General features: G+C 42.0%; 1 protein-coding gene across 3 annotated transcripts in view; it reads right to left on the reverse strand.

The window, feature by feature from the left end:
- Window positions 1-2,978: 2,978 nt before the first annotated feature.
- The window catches only part of DSP (desmoplakin), a 39,082-nt gene continuing 21,902 nt past the window's right edge, over window positions 2,979-20,158 (reverse strand). Inside the window, exons 13-24 of one of the 3 annotated variants that reach the window (XM_066324879.1) lie at window positions 20,002-20,128; window positions 19,257-19,461; window positions 18,534-18,751; window positions 17,629-17,795; window positions 17,178-17,316; window positions 14,967-15,160; window positions 13,891-14,053; window positions 13,207-13,290; window positions 12,208-12,315; window positions 11,471-11,569; window positions 10,130-10,627; window positions 2,979-6,794 (exon numbers count right to left, since the gene is read on the reverse strand). In XM_066324879.1, the coding sequence (XP_066180976.1) occupies window positions 3,600-6,794; window positions 10,130-10,627; window positions 11,471-11,569; window positions 12,208-12,315; window positions 13,207-13,290; window positions 13,891-14,053; window positions 14,967-15,160; window positions 17,178-17,316; window positions 17,629-17,795; window positions 18,534-18,751; window positions 19,257-19,461; window positions 20,002-20,128 (5,197 nt within the window). In that variant the 3' untranslated portion in view covers window positions 2,979-3,599. Of the gene's footprint in view, window positions 6,795-8,335; window positions 10,628-11,470; window positions 11,570-12,207; window positions 12,316-13,206; window positions 13,291-13,890; window positions 14,054-14,966; window positions 15,161-17,177; window positions 17,317-17,628; window positions 17,796-18,533; window positions 18,752-19,256; window positions 19,462-20,001; window positions 20,129-20,158 lie in introns of all 3 variants that reach the window. The other 2 variants (XM_066324870.1, XM_066324861.1) reach the window with 2 other exon arrangements.

Below are 20,158 nucleotides of genomic sequence, written 5' to 3' on the forward strand. Positions count from 1 at the left end.
ATTGGAACAAACACAAGTCAAAAACTGACCAAACCCCATCTTCTGCCTAAATAGTTAAAATTTGCTAGTAATTTAAACGTTGTTGTACTAAGCCATATTGCTGCTATTCCGTAAATCTCCCCAACCCTCTTCCATATTCATAAGGCTGGACTATTAATTAACCATGGCAGTGCACATTTCCAAATAGCCTCAGACAGACAAAATTATGTCTTGAGCACTGCTGTGCTGGGCAAACCTCATGGTGCATTACAGATTTTGGACCCTACTCAGCAGTCATGTCTCAGCCTCAAAACGAAGGACAGCAAATTCACAACATCAAGGTTATTAAATCAGTGAGTAAAAGCCTCATGAATGGACTGCTATCCTGCTCAGAGCAAAGACCAGTTCTCTAAAGAGTTGAGCCTGCTAATGAGAACCCTCCCCAGCCACCGCGGCCGAGTCAGCACACCGGGCACACATTTGCCATTGAGCAGGGTGAGAATCACCTACCCCGAGGCACAAGGAGGAAGCAAGAGGCAGCAGATTCAGAGGAGTGGCTGGAAAGTATGAGGCTGCCATAAGTACACGCAGTTCAGCACTCCTCTTGGAACAGGGAAGGACTCACAGCTACAGGCTGAACCAACAGGTACACTCAGGCTTTTCAATATCAAGGAGCTACTGTCTCAGCAGCAGAGATCATCCAGAGTTCTTTTTAAAATGCACGAATAGCGTTCATTCCACCTTTGGTGCAGAAGAGCTACAGATCTTATGGACATCCTGCCCCAAACACACAGCAGCAACCTCCAACTCAAGCCCGTGCTCCTGCTACACCCCACTACAACACACCGCAGCCTTCCTACTCTTCAACCCCCGTGCAAGGCTCTCCTAGCCCAGAAATGCGGAGCACTGCTACAAACACAGTCTCCCCACTGCCCCGCTGGGTGTGCTCACCTGTCACACCTCTCTCTGCCAGCTGACCTCCTCACAGGGCTGCAAATAGAATCCTTCCAAACTTCCTTCCTCAGCACCTTTTGGTGGTGGAGGAAAACTCTCCACTTCTCTCTTTAAGATCCCACATTAGCAGCATCCTGCCCCACCTGCTGCCTACTCCGGCTCAGCTGCTACTTGGACCTCGGGCACCTGGGTCTCACACACGAGGCCACCACTAATACCAGCTAGCAGCTGCTGCTGGGGTGTGTGCAAGGAGAAACCACTGTCACCGTAATTTCTGTGATATCATCTCCCATTTCGGTCACTAGGAGAGGACAAAAGGTTGACTGAGCAGTAAGAAAGGTAGTATGCAAAAAAGCTCCATCGAGCTTTGAACAATGTAAGAGATGCCAAGAATGCCTTGAATAAATAATGTAAGCCCAATCTGCTGTGGAGTGTGCAGGATTTCTCAGTCCATGCAAACTGCAGGAGGGTGTGCACCCAAGAGCGAACTTTCCTTTACTAATGACCAACTTTACCCTTACTGTAGACCCTAGGAACCCCAAAAATCATTTAAAGCTGCAGAATCAGTCTGGGGTTCAACTAAGCAGCAATTTTTAGTTTTTTTTTTTTTTTTAACAAGGTTGTTTCTCCCTAGCAGTCAGAAAGCCTTTCAGACATTGACTCTTCCTCTGTAGTACAGCTCAGAAACTCAGCTGTAGAGAGAAATCTCCAAAAACTGTGAAGATTCCCTAGAAGACAGGATGCACTTTCTCACCTACTTTCTGTGGAGGTCTCCAACACTGACCTGTAAGAGTCCTAATAACTTCTCAGTCCAGTAACTGAAGATACTTTTTATATGGCAGAGATTTTATACACAGCCCTTATCTTCAGGAAACACTGGAAATGCTTCTCAGACTAGAGGGTAAACTTTATCCATAGACAGCAGGATCAGAACATGTGCTACTCCTTGCTGCAAAAAAACAAATATTCTACAAAAAAAAATTAGGTAGCATAATTAACGGGGACTAACATTTATGCCCATCATCTTCTTTCTATCTGTAGCAACTAAAATTCATAGAGCAGCAAGGTTCCTACATGGTTTGTGGCTAAAAGAAGGTATGTGCTTTGAACAACTAAAACGAAGAAAGTATTTCAGCTACTGGCAAATTATACTAACAGTTTTGTCACTAAAGCACTGTATAAAATCATACTGAATTCTTGTAGCTGATCAATCACTCTGCTGAGAACATTGTGCCTACCCAGAGGTATCTGCACTGTGTGCCACGGGGGAGAGGTCAGAACAGCCTCCAGGTATGCAAGTCATTTTCTGCACTGGCTGAAGTGGTTTCAAAACACTCCTGTCCTCTAATACTGTGATCATTTAGGCCTGCTCTGGTTTCTCAGCTCAGATAAAAGGAATCAGCAGGATGCCAGCTACCTACATAAAACTGATGACAGCAAGATATCACACAAGCACTGAAACACTACCGTGTTTTTCTCAACCTAGGCTTTCAGGAGCCAACAGTAGAGGCAGAAAGTTGTTACAAGAGGCAATCGTTAAGGTTTTGAAAGATGCTCCTGTGCCACAGTTGTCCAGCTAAGCCAGCTGGTTTTTTGTTCCGCTCACTGTCCAAAGTTGCATGGATGTGTAAGGGACAATCTGGCTCAGTCCCTTGTAGCTGCAGAGACAATGAGCTGGATCACAAGCAGAAGAAATATGCTTCCTATTATCATCATCAACTCTATGAACAAATGTGCACACAGGCATTCTGCTTCTGGGGCATAACTTCCATTACTTGTGCTATCTTCATTTTCCTACTGAAAAATCAGAATCAGAAGTCCTTATTAATAAAAGTGATGGCTCAGCATCATGAAATGTAATGTGCCTGCGCATTTTTTACAACAAAGCTAATGTCTCCTTCTTTTAAAAATGGTTCTTTCTCTAACTTGCACTTCCAAGAATGTCCACAGATAAAATTATTAAGTACACACCAAATACTTTAAAACTTTTGAAGTTTATTGTCCAGAATACCTCACATGGTACAGTTAGATTTTTGTTGTTGTTGTTGTTACAGGGAAATCAAGCAAAACAGTAGAAATGTATATAGTAAAACAAAAACCCAGCCTAATAATAGCCCTTTACATCCACCAAGTTATACTTCAGAAGATGGCTAGCCAAACATAAAGAAGTAGAGCATCTGAAAGACAGTTTCATGTTTATGGTATAGATTCTAAATCAGTATTAAGGGCATTTTCTGTCCATATTGTTAATATCTTTTTTTTCATAAAAGGAAATTGAAAAAGGTCTATGTGGATAAAAAGCTAACTACTGCAAGACTTTCAAACCTCGGTTATCACCTTATAGGTTGACAGTTAGGAGAAGGCACATGATATAGTATTTAAAATATACAGAGACCTATTAAAATCCAAAGACTAAAAGGAAATGGGAACCAAAACTCAAAATTCACAAATATTACTTTTGCACTCCCTAATCTATATTCTATAGGTTTGCATTCAAGCATTTTACAGCTCTTTCAGAAGAAAAGTGTAACACACCCAGAAAAGACTTCAAGGCTTTGCTTTGAGTTACTTTGGTTGGTGGTTTGTTTTTTTTTTTTTCTTTTAGTAAATGGAATATAGAATAATCTAAATGATAATAAAATGCAGATGCCTCCCCTCACTTGTTACTAGCGCCCAATAGACCCACTGCTGAAGGCTGAGTATGAGTAAGAATATGAAGAGCTTGCTGAGGCATCAAAGCTTCCTCTCCTAGACCCACTGCGTGAGCCTGAACGTGAGCCAGAGCGAGAGCCAGAGCGAGAGCCAGGTGCCGAGGAGACATTGTAGGGACTGGATATGCCTTTAGAGGAAACAGAGGCTGCTTCCAACAGTTTAAGCCCGGTGATGTCTTCCACCATTGACCGGTTCATTGCATCTTTGTAGGATATTTTCAGCTTGGTCTTGGGGCAGGTCAGAATTTTGGGATAGCTGTTGGTGTCTTGTAATTTCTGGGCAGCACGGCCATCAATCAATCCATTCCTAATGGCTTCTTCAGTGGTTATTCTTCCACGCACTTCCGGGTCCACGAGACCTCCTGTGAGGTACTGGAATTCAAGGAACCGCTGCCCAGCCTCATAAGGCAGCCATTTCTCCTTCACTGCTTCAGCTGCTGACATCCTCTTGCGCCCACCCTTTATGCCTTCGAACCCTAAGAAGGCCTTCTGGGCTGGTTTGAGACGTGTGGCCATATCCTGATCGATGATGCCTTGGTTAGTGGCCTCCTGGAGTGAAAGCCTCTGGCCAGTGGTAGGGCAAATGATGCCACCAGTGCAGGCTTGGGCTTCAAGCAACCGCTGCCCTGTGATGCTATCCACGATGCCCCGCTGTATAGCTTCTGAAATGGAGATTTTCTCCAAGTTTTCCGTGTCAAATATGGCTGCAATGGGACTGCACTCATCTGGGGTCTCTGAGAAAGAACCGCTCCTGATCACTGAAGAAGAACTCCTGACACTCAGCACGGTGGGAGACCGAGTCACGGACTCGTGCCGGAACACCTCGTCAGTGCCATTACGGCAGGAAATCATGTCTGCAAACTGGGTCAGGCTCAAGCTGCCAGAACGATACTGGTCAAAAAACTTCCTCTCCACCAGGCCTTTATCAATGGCATCCTGGATGTCGTACTGGCTACCTGTTTTTCTGTCAACAAGGACTACTCTACTGCTGCCATCTGATCCCGTGATAGTTATTTCTTCCCACTCACACTCCTGTTCAGCTAGTTCTGTGTAGGTGTCATAATCTATGAGGCCTTTGCTGTACGCCTCCTGAACGGACATCTCCCGGTTTGTTTCTGGATCTACAATGACTACCCTGCGCTTCCTAAGGGTGTTCTTCTGCGAGGTGTGCACTACCTTCTTCTTCTCTCTCAGGGGCAGAAGGCAGAGCCCCGTTGCATCATCCTTTATGCACCTTTCTTTCAGCTGCAAGTAGGTCAAGTTTTCCTCTGTGTTGGGATCAAAGAACCCTTTGGTGTCATCACTGGGATCACTGAGGATCTGGTTGAGCTCCTCATTGAAGTAGCCACGCTTGTAGGCCGTCTCCACTGGCAAACGGTAGCTCTCTTTGGGGTCGATGATCCCTCCAGTAGCAATCTGGGCCTCCAGCAGACGAATGCCATGGCCTCTCTCTATGAGCTCTTTGTTCATTGCTTGGAACAGAGAAATGATGTTTCCAGTTTCTGGGTCTTTGTACCCAGTGACAGCTCTTTCAGCAGAGAGAAGCTTCTCTTTAAATTCAATTCCAACAAGGCCTCTTTTGTAAGCTTCCTCAACAGGCAGCCTCACATTGCTGACAGGATCCACTATGAACCCTGTAGCTGCCTGAGCTTCCAGGAGTTCAAGGGCTGTCCCTGGCCTAACCAAACCTATCTTCATAGCCTGGTAAATGCCAAGTTTCTCTTTAGTAGCCTCATTGTAGATACCAGCAATACAGCTAGAGCCTTGAAGGAAATCAATAATTCTCTCACTCACTTCTTCCACTGTAATTGCACCTCTTTCCAAGTCATTCCTTGTTGATTCCTTAATGATTCCAGCCTCAAGCAGTGCATCTGCTGAGACAGGCTGCCTGATCCCTTGGAATGACATACTCCTCTTCTGCACTGGAAGGAGGAGCAGACCAGTGTGTGGTTCAATCCTGCATTTTTCCTTCAGCTGCATGTAAGTGACTGCCTTTTTGGTGGTGGGATCAATGAAGTTCTTTGTATTGCCCTGGCAGTTGTTTAGCATCCTGTACAGGTCTTTGTCAATCAACCCACGCGATAAAGCTATCTCTTTGGGTAGGTAAACACTGTTGACAGGATCAACAATCCCTCCTACAGCCAGCTGGGCTTCAAGCAGACGAATTCCGGTTTCTCTGTCAACCAAGTTTTTCTTGATGGCTTCAGACACTGGGACAGTTTTGCCTGAGAAAGGATCCTTAAATCCTGTAATAGCCTTTTCTGCTGTATAGATCTGCTCTCTATCATCGAAGTCAATCAGATCTCTGGCGATAGCACTGTCCACTGTTAATATCTCATTTCGATGTGGGTCTATCACACCTCCTGTTGCTGCCTGGGCTTCTAGGAGCAGGACTGCATTTTCTGCTGTTAGCAGCTGATTCCGTTTGGCCTCAACAAAAGAGTACTTCTGTCTGGGCGAAAGGGACACCCCTGCAATAGCACCTGCTCCTTTGAGGTAGGGTTCAATGTCAGCCGCAACCTCTTCCACCGACCTCTGCCCCTTCAGCAGTTTATCCAGTGTGAGTTTGTCGATCAGCTGACACTCATACAGCTGCATGGCTGTGATCTTCTTCCGCAGCCCGCTGAACACCAGCTTGGAGGCATCAATACAGAAGTCTTCCTCGGTCTGTGTGGATCTGTGAGCCCCATACGGGCGCTGCTTGAGTTTCTCAATCTCTCTTTGCAGCCTGAGACGCTCTGACTCCAGCTCTGACTGGTTTTTGACAGCGGTCTCTTCCAGTCTGCACCGGTATCTCTCCTCAATCCGTTTGATTTCCATCTGCAGCCTTTCAATCTCACTCCTCAGGCTGTTCTTCTCCCTCTCACTCTTCTCCCTCTCACACTGGATCTTCCTTATGGATTCCTCTGTCCGGGAGTGCTGGCTCTTCCACTGATTGAGGTCATTCAGAATTTGTTGCTTCTCACTTTCCAGGCGTTGCTTCAAACGTGATTCTGATTCCAGGGTAACTTTCAAACGGTTCAGCTCCTCTTCTAATCTCTGCAGTCTGGCTTTGTCTTGCTCCAAAGCACTCATTTTTATCAGCAGGGTTTCTCTTTCTTGCATAATGTGACTATACTGATTTTTTGATTCTTGAATCCTACTGGATGCCTACAATTGTGGAGGAGAAATAAACCAAGAAAGGATGGTTAGAGTTTGTGCGGGTTAGAGTTATGCCCTCTGCCTACAATGCTCTCCAGCCTGTCATTTAACCTGCAGCAAGCTCCCACTGGAAAACATTCTAGTCACAGTAGTGCCTTATCCAAGGACATGGACACACATAAACCAGAGAAGGCACATTATCCCTTCACTTACAGTGTCTCCAGTATGCCAGAGACTCAAGAGACTTCATTCTGTTACCCACAGCCTTGATCTTCAGCTGATTTAGATCCCTGTAACTTTTTGATACTTCTCACAGTACACTGACAAATACACAGAGCATTTAAGACTCATAAATAGCCTGATGCTCAGCAGATGTCCTGGCAGTCCTACTAATCCACAGAAATTTGCATCAGCTAAGGACTGGTCATACATGGATAAAAAGGAAACATATGACTCAATTTTTGCTTTCCTGATAGTTTCACATGTCACTCCAAACAATGTTACCTGCGTTGCCTTCCATTTTAATTCATGCAGTGTCTTCATATATGCATATGCACAAACACCCACAAACATGCACATTTGTATGCAGGCCATATTAAACTGAATACGAGTTTATCTACTTGTAATACATGCACATATACATGTTTGTGTGTATATATATATATATGCACAGGTGTTATATAATCCCAAAAGTTAGTATTTTTTTAATATCAGTATTAGGATTTTTAGAATAAAGGATATGAGAAAAGAAATGTAAGGGACAAGTCCAGGGGAAAAAAAATTTTTTTACAAGTGCTCACTCGTATATATTTAAAGAGTAGCTCTTTGTAGAAGAAACTAGGCAGAAGAACAAAATATTAAAAAATGTTTTCTTTAACTTGTTTATGTTGTCACCTAAAGTTTAAGAAATAAGGGCCAATAGTAAAATTTGCAAATGTCCTTAGTGACTTAGGAACATAAATCCCCAAAACACTCCATGAAAGATAGGCTTTTAGTACCTTAAGTACAGCTGACAACGACTTCTAATCCTCACTTGGAGTCAACACCTTACCCAGCTAACCAGCACCTTGACAGCTTGTTGGTCCTGGGGTTTTCAGCCAGTTTAGTTTGTGACAGCACTCAGGTCAGCCTCAAATGACGGCTTTAACCCATCCTGGCTGAAACAGCCTGGGAAGCACACAACCAGCAGCGAACTGCTAAAGCACAGTGGTACTCCAGGTGCTCCCATTTTTTTCCCTAGGATGGTTTGCTGGACACTGGCACAGAACACAGATTTCTTCTGGGGCAAGGCCAGAGAACAAGGCTCTCCTAGGCGATGAGAGCTTATGGCTCCCTAGAACAGTTCCCAGGGAGTAAAGAGGCTAAGGAAGTGGCCAAATCCTGCCATTTTTATTTAAAGCTTAACCAAGAGGAAGGGTCATAAAGTGGACATTAGTCACAAGTACAGTGACTTCACACAGCAAAGGGTGAATTAATTTGCCCAAATCAACACCGCAATTAATTATATATTTGAGAAACAGTAAAGCTGGGATCAAAATATGTGTGAATACCTCTAGAGCCTGCTTTTGGAATTTTTCAATTTCCTGTCTCAATTTTTCCCTTTCTTTCTGTAAATCATTAAGCAGCCCCTGAAGTTCCAGGGTTTGCTTGCTGCTCATCTGAAGCTGATTCTTTAGTTCAGCAATGGTGGTATTTTTCTCATCAACTTCATTTCTGACCATTCTGAGGTCATCGTACTCCAATCTAACATTTCGCAGCTCCTCCTCCAGTAACAAGTGTTCCTTGGTAAGGTTCTCGGTGAGAGACTGAAGCCTTTCGATCTCTATTTTGCACTCATTCAAGGCTTTGCTTTTTTCCTCAGAGGTTTTCTGTAAGTGCTCGTATCGTAGGTGAGCCTGCTTCAATTGCTCCTGCTCTTGGACCAACTGGCGACGTAAAGCCTCAATATCAGACGTGTATTTTCTTAACTCCTCCATGTATCTTTGCTTCTCTCTCACATGACCATCTAATACTTCTCTTTGGTGTCTAAGGTCATCTTCATTCCTCTTCTTTACAATAGATACTTCCTCTATCTGCTGTGTGAGGTTAGTTATTTTAACCGATTGGTCTCTCAGAGATCTCCTCATGCCTTCTATTTCCTCCTCCAGTTTTTTCCTCCTGGATGTTTCCTCCATTAAATTTTTGTTCTGTCTGCAAAGTTCCTCCTCCAGCTTATGTTTCTGGATCTGCAAGTCTTTTACAGTGCTCTGGAACTTTGCACTTTCTTGATCCCTGCCTTTTTTCTCTTGTGAAACTCTTTCATAGTCAATTTTCAGTCGGGCCAGTTCCTGCTCTTGGATCCTCAGCTTGTTAATTGTCTCAGTTGCACTCGTGTTTGCCTTCTGCAGGTCAAACTGGACTCTTTTCAACTGACTGTTCTCATCCTCCACTTCTTTCCTCTGACTTGTTTCTACATCCAACAACTTTCTCAGCCTTTCAATCTCTTTGTTTCTTTCCTTAATGGTTTTAGAAGCATCATCAAGTGACTGTTTGTACCGCATGCTTTCATCAGAGTGTCTCTGAATAACTTGTTTTAGCTCAATCTCCAGCTGCTGTTTCTTCTGAGAAAGCTCTGAGCCAGCTGCCTTCTGCTGCTGAGCATTCTCTTCTATTTTCCGTAGATTATCTGTTGTTTGACTTATTGTATTCTTCAGTCTCCTAATTTCCTCACACAAATTCCTATTTTCTCTCATGGCATTATCAAGCTGTGTTCTATAATTATTTGTCTCCTCTTCCTTTTGCAAGGTGACCTGGTGAATTGTGTTCTTTGTGATATTAATCTCAGTTTCATATTTGTTCTTTAAACTAATAATTTCCTCATCATAACTGTTTCTTACCTTAGCCAATTCATTTTCAAGCTCCCATCGGCTTTTAGCCTCATCCTGAAGCTGAAGCTTTAGCCTTTCCAGCTCCTTAGTTTTATCCTGAATAGTTGAGGCAGCCTCCTCAAGAGCCTGCTTGTATCTCGAGTTGTCTTCCCCACGAAGCTGAATGATCTGTTTCAGCTCCAGCTCTAACTGATGCTTCTGCTGTGACACCTCAGAACTGCAAGCCTTCTGCTGGAGAGCATCTTCCTCTGCCCTTCGCCGCTGGTCTGTTGTTTGCAGAATGGCGTCGTTCAGCCTCACAATCTCATCCTTAAGGTCTCTGTTCTCTCTTGTCAGTCTGTCAACCTGCGCTCTGAGGCCTTTTGCATCATCATCTTTTTGTGCAGCTATCTGCTGGATTGTTGTCTTCTTAATATTAATTTCTGTTTCATACTTGTTCTTTAAATTACTCATCTCCTCGCTAAACTGGTTTCTTACCTTAGCCAGCTCATTTTCATACTCCCTCTTCCGTGTGCCTTCGTCCTGAAGAAGAACCCTTAATCTTTCTATCTCGTACTCCTTCTCCTTGATGACCTTCTCAGACTCTAACTTTTGCCAACCAAGGCTGTCTTTCTCATTTTGCCTTGTTTTTTGCAGTTGGTCATAGTCATTCTTCTGCTGCTCATATCTATCCTCCAGCAACTTCCTTTTCCTTTTCTCATCTTCAGTCTCATAAGTCAACCTGGTTATTCTGTCATTTAGATCCTTTATTTGGGCATAGCATTTGTCTAGGTTTTGCTTAGCAGAATTTCCATCCATTTCAGCTTGTCTTTTCATTTCTTCCAAACTCATCAGCTTTGCCTTCAGCTGAGAAATGTCCATCTGGTACTTCTGCAGATTTTGCTCCAGGAATTTATGTTTGTTGCTTGTCTCTGAATTTGAATCCCTAGCAAGTCTGAGTTCTTCTTCCAGGAGCTCAATTTTAGTGTTTTTCATCTGCAACATGATAGCAGAAAAACAAACAGAAAAGCTCCCATAAATATTTGTGACAACTATTTCAGAATCATTACATGCAATAAAATATACATGTGTAACACTGACAAAAAAAATGAAAAGTAAATTTTTTCACTGCTTCAATGAGAGCTAAATCTCAGGTTTTTTTCTTTAATGTCAAGACAAATTCTGGAATCCTTATTTATTCAGAGTCAAACTTTATTCTGAAATCAGCATATAATGATTTTCAAAGGGGAAAAGATACTTGATAGGGAGAGGGAGGTGCATTACTAATAGTAAAATATGGTGCAGCAGAAGTTCACCAGCAAAGTATAAAATAGTCACCTTTAGAACCTACCCAGTTTTTGAATAGGTGAAAATCACATTCTATATACACAATTTCTTTAATGGGCCTCTCTGTTTCACTTAGCTGTATCAAATCAGAAGTTGCTTCTTTCCAAATGCTTCGGAATATGGTCTAAAATGCAGTCCCCCCAACTACAAGGTGCAAGTTTTCAGCACTGAGGTAGCTGTGCTGTCACTAAGATCAAGGCTAGGATGGGCAGGGAAGGATTGCTCATGTGCCTGGATGAGCACCACCTATTTACCAAGGGGATCAGTTCTCTACCTCACTTCACACAGTACCTCAGAGGTCACTTTGTAAAACACTGTACTCTTTCACAAAATATTCATAACACTGCTAACATGCCTCCTTTGTAGGACACCTCTGAGTTCTGGATATAGTTTTGTGAGCTATTTTATAATGTACTTTCTGCCTCTGATCAGTGATAGTTTTCTACTCTGTGACAAGAATGAAAGCTACAGAAAATAAAAGAGTTAGAATACCTTCAAATCCTCCATGCTCTTTAACATTTCACTCAAGAATCTGTAATAATCTCCTGATCTTGTAAGAAGCTCTATATAGCGGGACTGAGCCTCATTAGCCTTGAAAAGAAACAGAATTGTTAGCAATTTGTACTAGAGTTAGACACGAACAGATTTATGCTCAGATCATTTTAAGGATTTCAATCTACTTGAGCAAATACATCACTCGACAAAGTAAAAAGTAGATTCTCCACCTCACAGATTCACACAACTTTCTGAGGACCCCAAAAGTGTAAATTCTTCCTTACAAAAATCCACATCTTTTTTAGCTTTTCAGGATTGTTTGCCCCCCACTGCTAATGTGATAATTAATTCAAGCATTCATCTCCTGGTTCATCACACTCTTCCTGTCTGACAGTCACAAGTAACCCAAGTCAAATTTCTAATAGCAGTTAATTCCCAGGCTGAAAGTGACTAAAACCACTCGGGGCACAAATCCACCTTTCTCACACTATGCATGCAGCAGACACTGCATAGGGATGAGATAAATTCCTGAGGGCTAATCTAATGTCTAAACAAGCTCAGGTCTGATTTTACAGCACAATGACTATTCTGCACTAATTCGTTGTGCTTACGTGCTTCGAGCACATTACCAGTGACGGTTGTAAGTGTTAGAATACAGCTGGATATGACTCACAAGGGCTCACACAGACAAACAAATGTACTCAGAAGATTGAAGAGGAAGGGAAGAAAGGTACCTCTTGCAGAATCAGCACTGCAGGAGACTGAACCACACTCTTTTTTATAGGTATGTTGAGCAATGTTTCTAACCCCGAACTGTAGGAAGCAACCTGCAGCTCATAATCCTGAAAAACAAGACAAAAGCAAGACCCATTTAGAAACTGCCAAAGAACTCTCTGTTCTGAATCTATTTCAGAAAATGCAAGTTTGGGGGTTTTTTGGGGGGTTTTGTTTTCTTGCTGAAAAACTACATTTTTCCCTTCTTTCTATTTCTGACCATGTACAGCTTCTGTCATAAACAGAAGCTCATCAGTTCAAGAACTCCTGGGGAGATTCATGGACGAGAATGACGAGGGAAAAAGATGAAAAACATTTTACAAAAACAAGAAGATAACGGTTTCTGTAAGTTGAGGGCTACATGGAGACAAAAAGATTCATGGGAGTAACAGGTCTAAGTATTGTTCTCCACCAAAACTTCAGCCGAAATAACAGTCTCTGCATCTCTTTTGTATCACATATATAGCAAAATCTTTGTCACAGAGAGTAAGATTGTGCTGGAGAAAGCACATATATAAAGGTGACATAAAAATTCAAGGACCACAAAACCATTCCATCTATATGTTATTGGTTTTCATGGCTATTTCACATCATTCCTCCTGCTCATCTGCATTTGTCGTGCCTCCTACATCAGATCCTAATCAGATCTAATTCATTAAGTATCAATCTGTTCTTGACTTCCTTAAGTTTTTTAACATGTGAACTGGAAAATTTGGTCTGGCCAGAAGGAGGCTTTGATTCACCTGAAGAGAAGATCTCACTGGTATGTGCTGCATGTCTTCAGGTGGCAAGTACACAAATTGCTTTCATTGTGTTTTGTACGGGGAAGAACTTCACCCCAGCAATTTCTGTACACACACATCACGGAGCTGACTTTTCACCCATCAGCAGAGCAGAGACAATGGGATGTGTCCAACCATGAAAAACCACACCCCACAAAAATGCTGAGATCCAAGTACCTTAATTGCAGCTGAGCACTGATCTGCATGCTTGAGAAGCTCCTCAACTTTGTCTCGCTTCCCACAGATTTCACTGTGCAAGTTCTGTCAAGAGAAAAGTGAGCCATGAAACACTCCTGTAAGATTTGCCAGTATTTCCTCCCGTACATGCTGCCTCCAACAGAAAGCACCTGCAGCAGCAGACTACTGCAGATCTCAGAAGCTGAGGTCTGAAATGACCTGTAGCTGTGCAGTTTTTACAACAGCAAGCTCTTTGGCCATGAGAAGGTTTTTTCTCAGAGAGAACACCCAGAAACTGAAATACCCCCAGATCTGGGAAGCCAGGGTTCCTTGACTTCAGCTTAGATGTATTTAAATGTATTTTTTGTGCTGTAATTTGTCCCATAAATTGCACCATCTTACAGTTCCTTTAATTCAAAGCTGATGTGTAGAAGTGTCAGTGAATGTGCAGGAGCCAAACACAGTCTTGTTCATAATCTGTTGCAGTGCTGACAGAAAGTAATGAGGGCAATAATATTTCCTCCCTCCTGCCTTCGACATATGTGGTGTTTTTTGGTAGCTTGCATACTTTATAATTCAAAACAGGTCACTGTACTGCAGACTGCATTGATACTGATATTTTCTGTATAGAGAAACGATTTTAAATCCAGGTAACTGAAGACAACTCATTCAGGTACTGCATACCTTCTGCTCATGTAGGTATCTCATTATAGTGTTGGAATCACACAGCTTTGTGGACTCAATGGAATCCTGCCGGCGCTTGGCATCACAGATCCACTTGGACAGAGCCTGGTAGAGATCTCGGTAGGTTTTCAGCTGTTTGATCTGCCTTTCTAAATCCCATGATCTAGGGAAAAAAAAAACAAAACAAAACAAAACAAAAACAAAACAAACAAAAAAAAAAACCTGTCAAAATGGAAAATCCATTCTCTTTCTCTCTCTTTACACAGTTTCCAGAAATAAGACACAGAGATAAACCTACATTAAACTATGGGAAGCTCTGAAAAGGAGATTCTAAACAAAAAATTTTAAATAAATGAGAATTGTACTGGTTGTTAGTCACCCAGTATGGGGTTTTAATACCTCACTTTTGAGTAACTCTGTAATAGAGGTACATAGAGGTTGAGAGGTTGGGCCTTCCTATCAAAGTGAGGGATGAATAAAACTTGCAGTGATAAAAATCAAGTTCGCTGACTTCTTGTTCTCAATTTTCACTGAAGAACCAGCAACCAGTTAGGACTACATTTTATCCTCAGATAAAAACAAAATCAAAAAAAACTAAAACCATACCCCAGCCTCCACCTCTCCCCCTCAAAGGGTCAGAATATGGCTTCAGTTCACAATTCAGGTTCAAGGTTCGATTTTGTTACTTAATTCTTAGCGTTACATTTTTAACGTTTAAATACAGGGTGTTGAGGTTATTAATAAGCATGATTGGTTTTTTGAGGGGGAAAATGCTGACTAGAAGTACTTGATTCAAGAACATTACAAGAATTGAAAAATAGAAAAAAAAATGGAACAACTCTTTAGCATATAGGTTAGACATTTGCATGGCTAACTACATTTTTCTGCTGGGTCTTACACAATTCCTTTTGAAGTATGTTCAACCTATTCACAGTTGCTCGAGTCTTACTGCCCTGAAGTCACCATTTGTCCTTTGGAAGCAAAGATTAGTGCACATCAGTTCTTTTAGACTTCACTGCTAAGATGATCTTGGTAGCAATAGCAGTAAGGAAAAGGCTATGAAAACATGAGCAAACCTGTTATCTATCTGCTTATCAGCCCTCTGCCAGCGGTCTATCAGCTGGGTAACTTTGTCGCAGTACTTTCCAATGTCCATGTCATATAGGGTGTAGGACTGGCAAGACTGTGAGTGAATCTGAAGTGTTCTCTGCAGCTCATTTTCCAAAGTATTCAGTAATGACTTCTTCATATTTAGGTCTGCCTTCATTTTCTGGATTAAAAAAAAAATAATAATATTGTCATTTAATTTGTTCCTGAGAAGATAGCGATATTTTACCAATTTAACAGCATGCAGAGCATGCTGGGATCTAAAGATGTTGTTTTAACTTAGTAAACTATGTCAGCTGGATTTAACCTATTTAAAGTGAAACACCTATTTTGGTAAACAGTTGGGCTTTAAAATGTGTTTAAAACTAGACTAAATCATTTGCTAAACCAAAGACCTCTGCTACTATACTCTGAAGCCAACATTTCAGTTTCCCAGAGCTCTGAAGAGCAGTTACAAGAGTCTTGCTTGTTCCTAGAAATAACTGACTAAAATTTTTCACTTAAGTATAAACGATTCCTGCGCTTGCAACAGCTGTGGAATCAAGCCTCAGAAGTGGCATATCCAGTTTTTAAACACCTAAAAATGTGCAGAGATTTTCTTTTTTTCCTATTTACATTTTTATAAACATCTTCCATGGAGATATTTCTACACACACACACACACACACACACACACTTGTTTAGGTACACATACTTGCATACTGTGAGCATCACCAAATGGAACATACAGCACAGGCAGTGGTCTGCCTTGCATCACCCAGTCACAGGGATGGATCCCAGCCTTCGGGGATATGCTCAAGCTTTTTTTGGTGGTTTTTTTTTGTTTGTTTGTTTTTTTGTTTGTTTGGTTTTTTTGGTGTAGTTCAAATTTACACCAGCTAAGAACAACTCCCAGCAACTGAACTGCAGTTCTCATTTGACATGATAAAAAGGTAACTAGGTTGTGCTCCATTTGCACTGCCTACGTACTTTCTCCCTTCTAAAGGTAAGAACAGAAAATAATGAGGGTTCTTGTTCTCCCAAATGCATTCAGTGCACAAAAGGACCAGCAGATACAAGCAGATGAAAGACTGGATCTGCAAGAGAACTTTGTGCTCAGCAAAGCAGTTATTCCCCTTTTCCCCTTCCACAGGGTGGATACTTCTCACTCTAAGATTTGACCTAGACTCTGTAGCAGAACCAGGACGCTTAATAACAGTCAAATTTACTTGTTACACCTAGAGGACAACGAGGGTGATTAACAAGGCTGTATGCAAGAAAGGAGATACTGCCTTCGAATCCACATTCATTATTGATATAAATAAATACAGATAATTGCATACAGAGGTGGGTTACAGAAACCTTCCATGCAGCTGCTCTTGCTGTGGGGGCAGCAACAATCAGGGGGTGAAAGAAGTAATAACCTGTATATTACTTTCAATACTTTCAACAATTTCATAGAATCAATTTCCTGAGCTGGAAATGACTCACAAAGATCACTGAGTCCAACTCCTGGCCTTGCACAGGACACCCTCAAGAGTCACATTACACGCCTGAGAGCACTGTCCAAACACTTCTTGACATCTGTCAGGTTTGGTGCAGCAACCACTTCCCTGGAGAGCCTGTTCCAGTGCCCAGCCCACTTCTGGATGAAGAAGCTTTTCCTGATATGCGGCCTAAACTTCCCCTTCCACAGCTCCTTCCTGCTCCCTTAAGCCCTGTTACTGGTCAGCAGAAAGAAGAGATCAGTGTCTGCCCCTCCTCTTCCTCTCATGAAGGAGATGTAGACTGCAATGAGGTCTCCCCTCAGGCTTTTCTTCTCCAGACTAAACACGCAAAGTGACCTCAGCTGTTCCTCACATGGCTTTGCCTCAAGGTTCTTCACCATTCTCACAGCCCTCCTTTGAACGCTATCTAATAACTTTATATAGATATATATATTTTAATCTTGTGGCACCCAAAACTGCACACAGGACTCAAGGGGAGGCTGCACCAGCACACAGCAGAGCAGGACAATCCCCTCCCTTGACCAGCCAGCAACACTATGCCTGATTTACAAAACACTGTATGTCTATACATAAAATACAACAAGATCAGCATTTCTATCTCCTGTCATTCTGGAAGGGTTTCCCCAACTCAGTAGATCAGTGCTGGCAGCTACCAATTTTGTTTTGCTGTGTCCTTGGGTTTTGGCCTCTCACCTTCAGACAAGCCCGATAAGCCTCCACTTTATCAAGATCCAAAGGAACAGTCTCCTCTTCAGACAGTCTGACTTCAAAAACTCTGATCACATCTTCTGTTTGCAGAATAACCTGGAGCAGACACCTCAGCGCATTCAAGCTAAAATAAATGATACAAGGCAAATCCATTATGGACTAAGGAAGAACAGTGATATTTTAAATTAATTGCAGATGTTTGGCTAAAGAGTATAGGTAACAAGAAATTTTTGTGATACCCACAATTCTCACTTCCTTTTTTTAAAGTGTTACAGAAAACAGAAGAAATTCACTCAAGTGTCTGTTCCTATCAACATGTACACAGTTTGCAGAGAAGAAGGTGTAACTTTACACTACTGATAACAAAAGGCAGCTTTCTGGACTAAGAAATATGGGAGAAAGTGAATATTTATTGCTATAGCCTCAGTTTACTTACCTGTCTAAGTAGCCAGCAGAAACACCATTAATATTTTCCAGTTTTTGAAAGAGGGCATTTATCTCTGATTGCAAGTACACATACTTCTCACAGCCTCTGAAGTTAGGCAGCAAGTCCTTATGCTTGTTGAGGGTTTCAGCCATTATTTGAGAGTCGTTCTGCACACCCTAAGGAAGAAGAGAATGCCTGGTTTACACATTTCTGGTTGGCTGAATGATCATTCTATTCTATATTCATATAGATTTGGTCTCCTTATCCAAGCAGTCTGCTCTAACATATCCATCTTGACTGAGGACTGAAGAAGTGGCTGAGCTTGCTTTCTTCAAGACAAGCACTGTTGAACAGTTTCTTTTTTGTCCACAATAGGTCATAGGTCTTTTTTAGCACCTGCACTCCAAAACTCAGCTCTGACATGCCAAGGTCCTGCTCTTGAGACCTTTGCAACCTCATTGCCCCGTGGGAATTTCTTGGATGCTGAACCTGTTACCTTTTTGTACCAATCCTCTCTCCATGGTCTCCTACAAATCTAAAAAGCTAGGAGAGGGAGAGTAAGTCTTCAGTATCCAGTGTATATCCCACAGACAGCACTTTACAGATAGGTGGTTAATTGAAGCCCTTGGAAAAGGATTTTAATGGTACTTTACTCTGGATGAGGCTTAACATGAAATCACAGCTACCTGACATCAGGTCTTTCTGTATTCCTTGCCCAGCAGAATTTGATTTTTAAAATTCAAAAGTCAACTTTTTGTACTTGGAAGGTAAGTTCTAATCCAAATAATTATGGTTAGCTTTCAACTGAGAATTTTCTACACAGGACGTGTGTCTTTCCCAGCTGATCATAAACAGAACTGCAGCACAAAATCATACTGAGCTTGAGATCCTCAAAGACAAATATCCACAGTTACCTCTAAATCCTTTATTCTGGCTGAAAAGTCGTGCATAGCTCCTTGATCCACTCCAAGAGGAGCTCTTTGAACCATCTGAATCTCAGAAGCTTCAATCTGACGCCGAAGTTTCTGAAGCTCCATCAGCAGCCAGGCCTCCTGCTTCTCATGCTCTCGGTTCCTCTCATTAACAATAATGGTGTTTGAAGAACCCAAGGGACAGGTCTCAGTTGGGACCACTGTAAAATGAATTAGGTAAGCATCAGCTGCCAGAGAACAGAGCAGGAACACATAGGAAGCCAAGGCAGTGCCCAAGTGATCCAAGCACTGAGCTGATCTGTAGAACTGAGAACAGGTGGGAGACCTGGGCCCTTAGGCAACTGTTTCAGGGAATGAAAACTCTCCTTCACAAAAATATAAACTTGGTTCCTAAAATGCAGCAATAAGATTATTCTCCCTAATAACAGAAAACGTATCAGATGGACTAAATTCCTCTTCTCCCAGCAAGTTCCATGAATTTTGGAGCGCTATTCCCAGATTCCCACCAAAGGAAGGAAGAACAAAATCTTTCCTGGTGCATGGCCAGTTTTGTTATGTTGGGAGACTGCAGAACAGTTCTTGAACATATTCCCATTCATAGGTTGAAGAGAACATTTTCACATAAAAAGAATGCACCACCTACCACCTCTGGAACAAAGAGACCCCAGCAATCCAAACTCTACAAAAGCTAGGATGACAACAAACCTGTTTGTGGCTGTCGTGGCTGATTAGGCAGTTGTATGATCAGGGTTTGGTAGTGCTTCTGAGCATCAGTGAACTGAGACTGCATCTTTCGCTTGTCTTCATCACCAAACATCTCTGAGCCTTGGCTGTTCCTGAGGAATTCTTGATAATGGATCTCCAGGTCAGTTATTATTTTTTGGTAATCTTCCTTACGCATTGTTTTCAGCTGAAAAAAGGAAGAAGGGAATTTTGAAATACAAGAAAAAAGAAAAGCAATTGGGGAAATTTTATGACTAGTTAATCATTAAGGAACAAACTAATAAACCTATAAAAACCCCAAAGTAATCACACTTTAGAATAAATCCTAACTAAGCTGCCTCTAAAAGAATGGTGCTAAGAGTACCATCTGAGTTAACCTATCCTTGCTAGCATCATTTCATACCTTAGGAGCAGTTTGAAATTCTACCTCTTACTCTGTTCATCCATGCACTTGTACAGTGGGAAACAAGTAGAGCAAGTATGCAATCAATTCCCTTAGCTAATCTTCCTGCTTATCTGTATGGTGTTTGAGTAGGAAAGCATTTTGTTTCTCCCTTAATAAAGTTACAACTTCCACGTATGTGAATGTTTGTGTAACCTAGCAAAAGGAAGGCCCATGGTTTTGTAGAACATACACCTGCACAGGATACTGCAGGGTCTGCTTTGGACAGCAGACAAGAGGTTGTGGATGCCTCTGATCTGCAGGCAAGGCCAGCTGGTGTCTTACCTTGGCAATAGTCATGGCTCTGATTTTCTCAATGTCAATCATGCAGTAATGCCAGGACACCAGGCTCTTCATGTTGATATACAGCTGGTTCCACAAAGCTAAAATAGCTTCATAGTATTGCTCAATTCTGGCATGAGGGAAAAAAAAAATTATCAAA

This window comes from Sylvia atricapilla, chromosome 1, assembly GCF_009819655.1.
Source record: "Sylvia atricapilla isolate bSylAtr1 chromosome 1, bSylAtr1.pri, whole genome shotgun sequence".
In the NCBI taxonomy this organism is placed as follows: Eukaryota; Metazoa; Chordata; class Aves; order Passeriformes; family Sylviidae; genus Sylvia; species Sylvia atricapilla.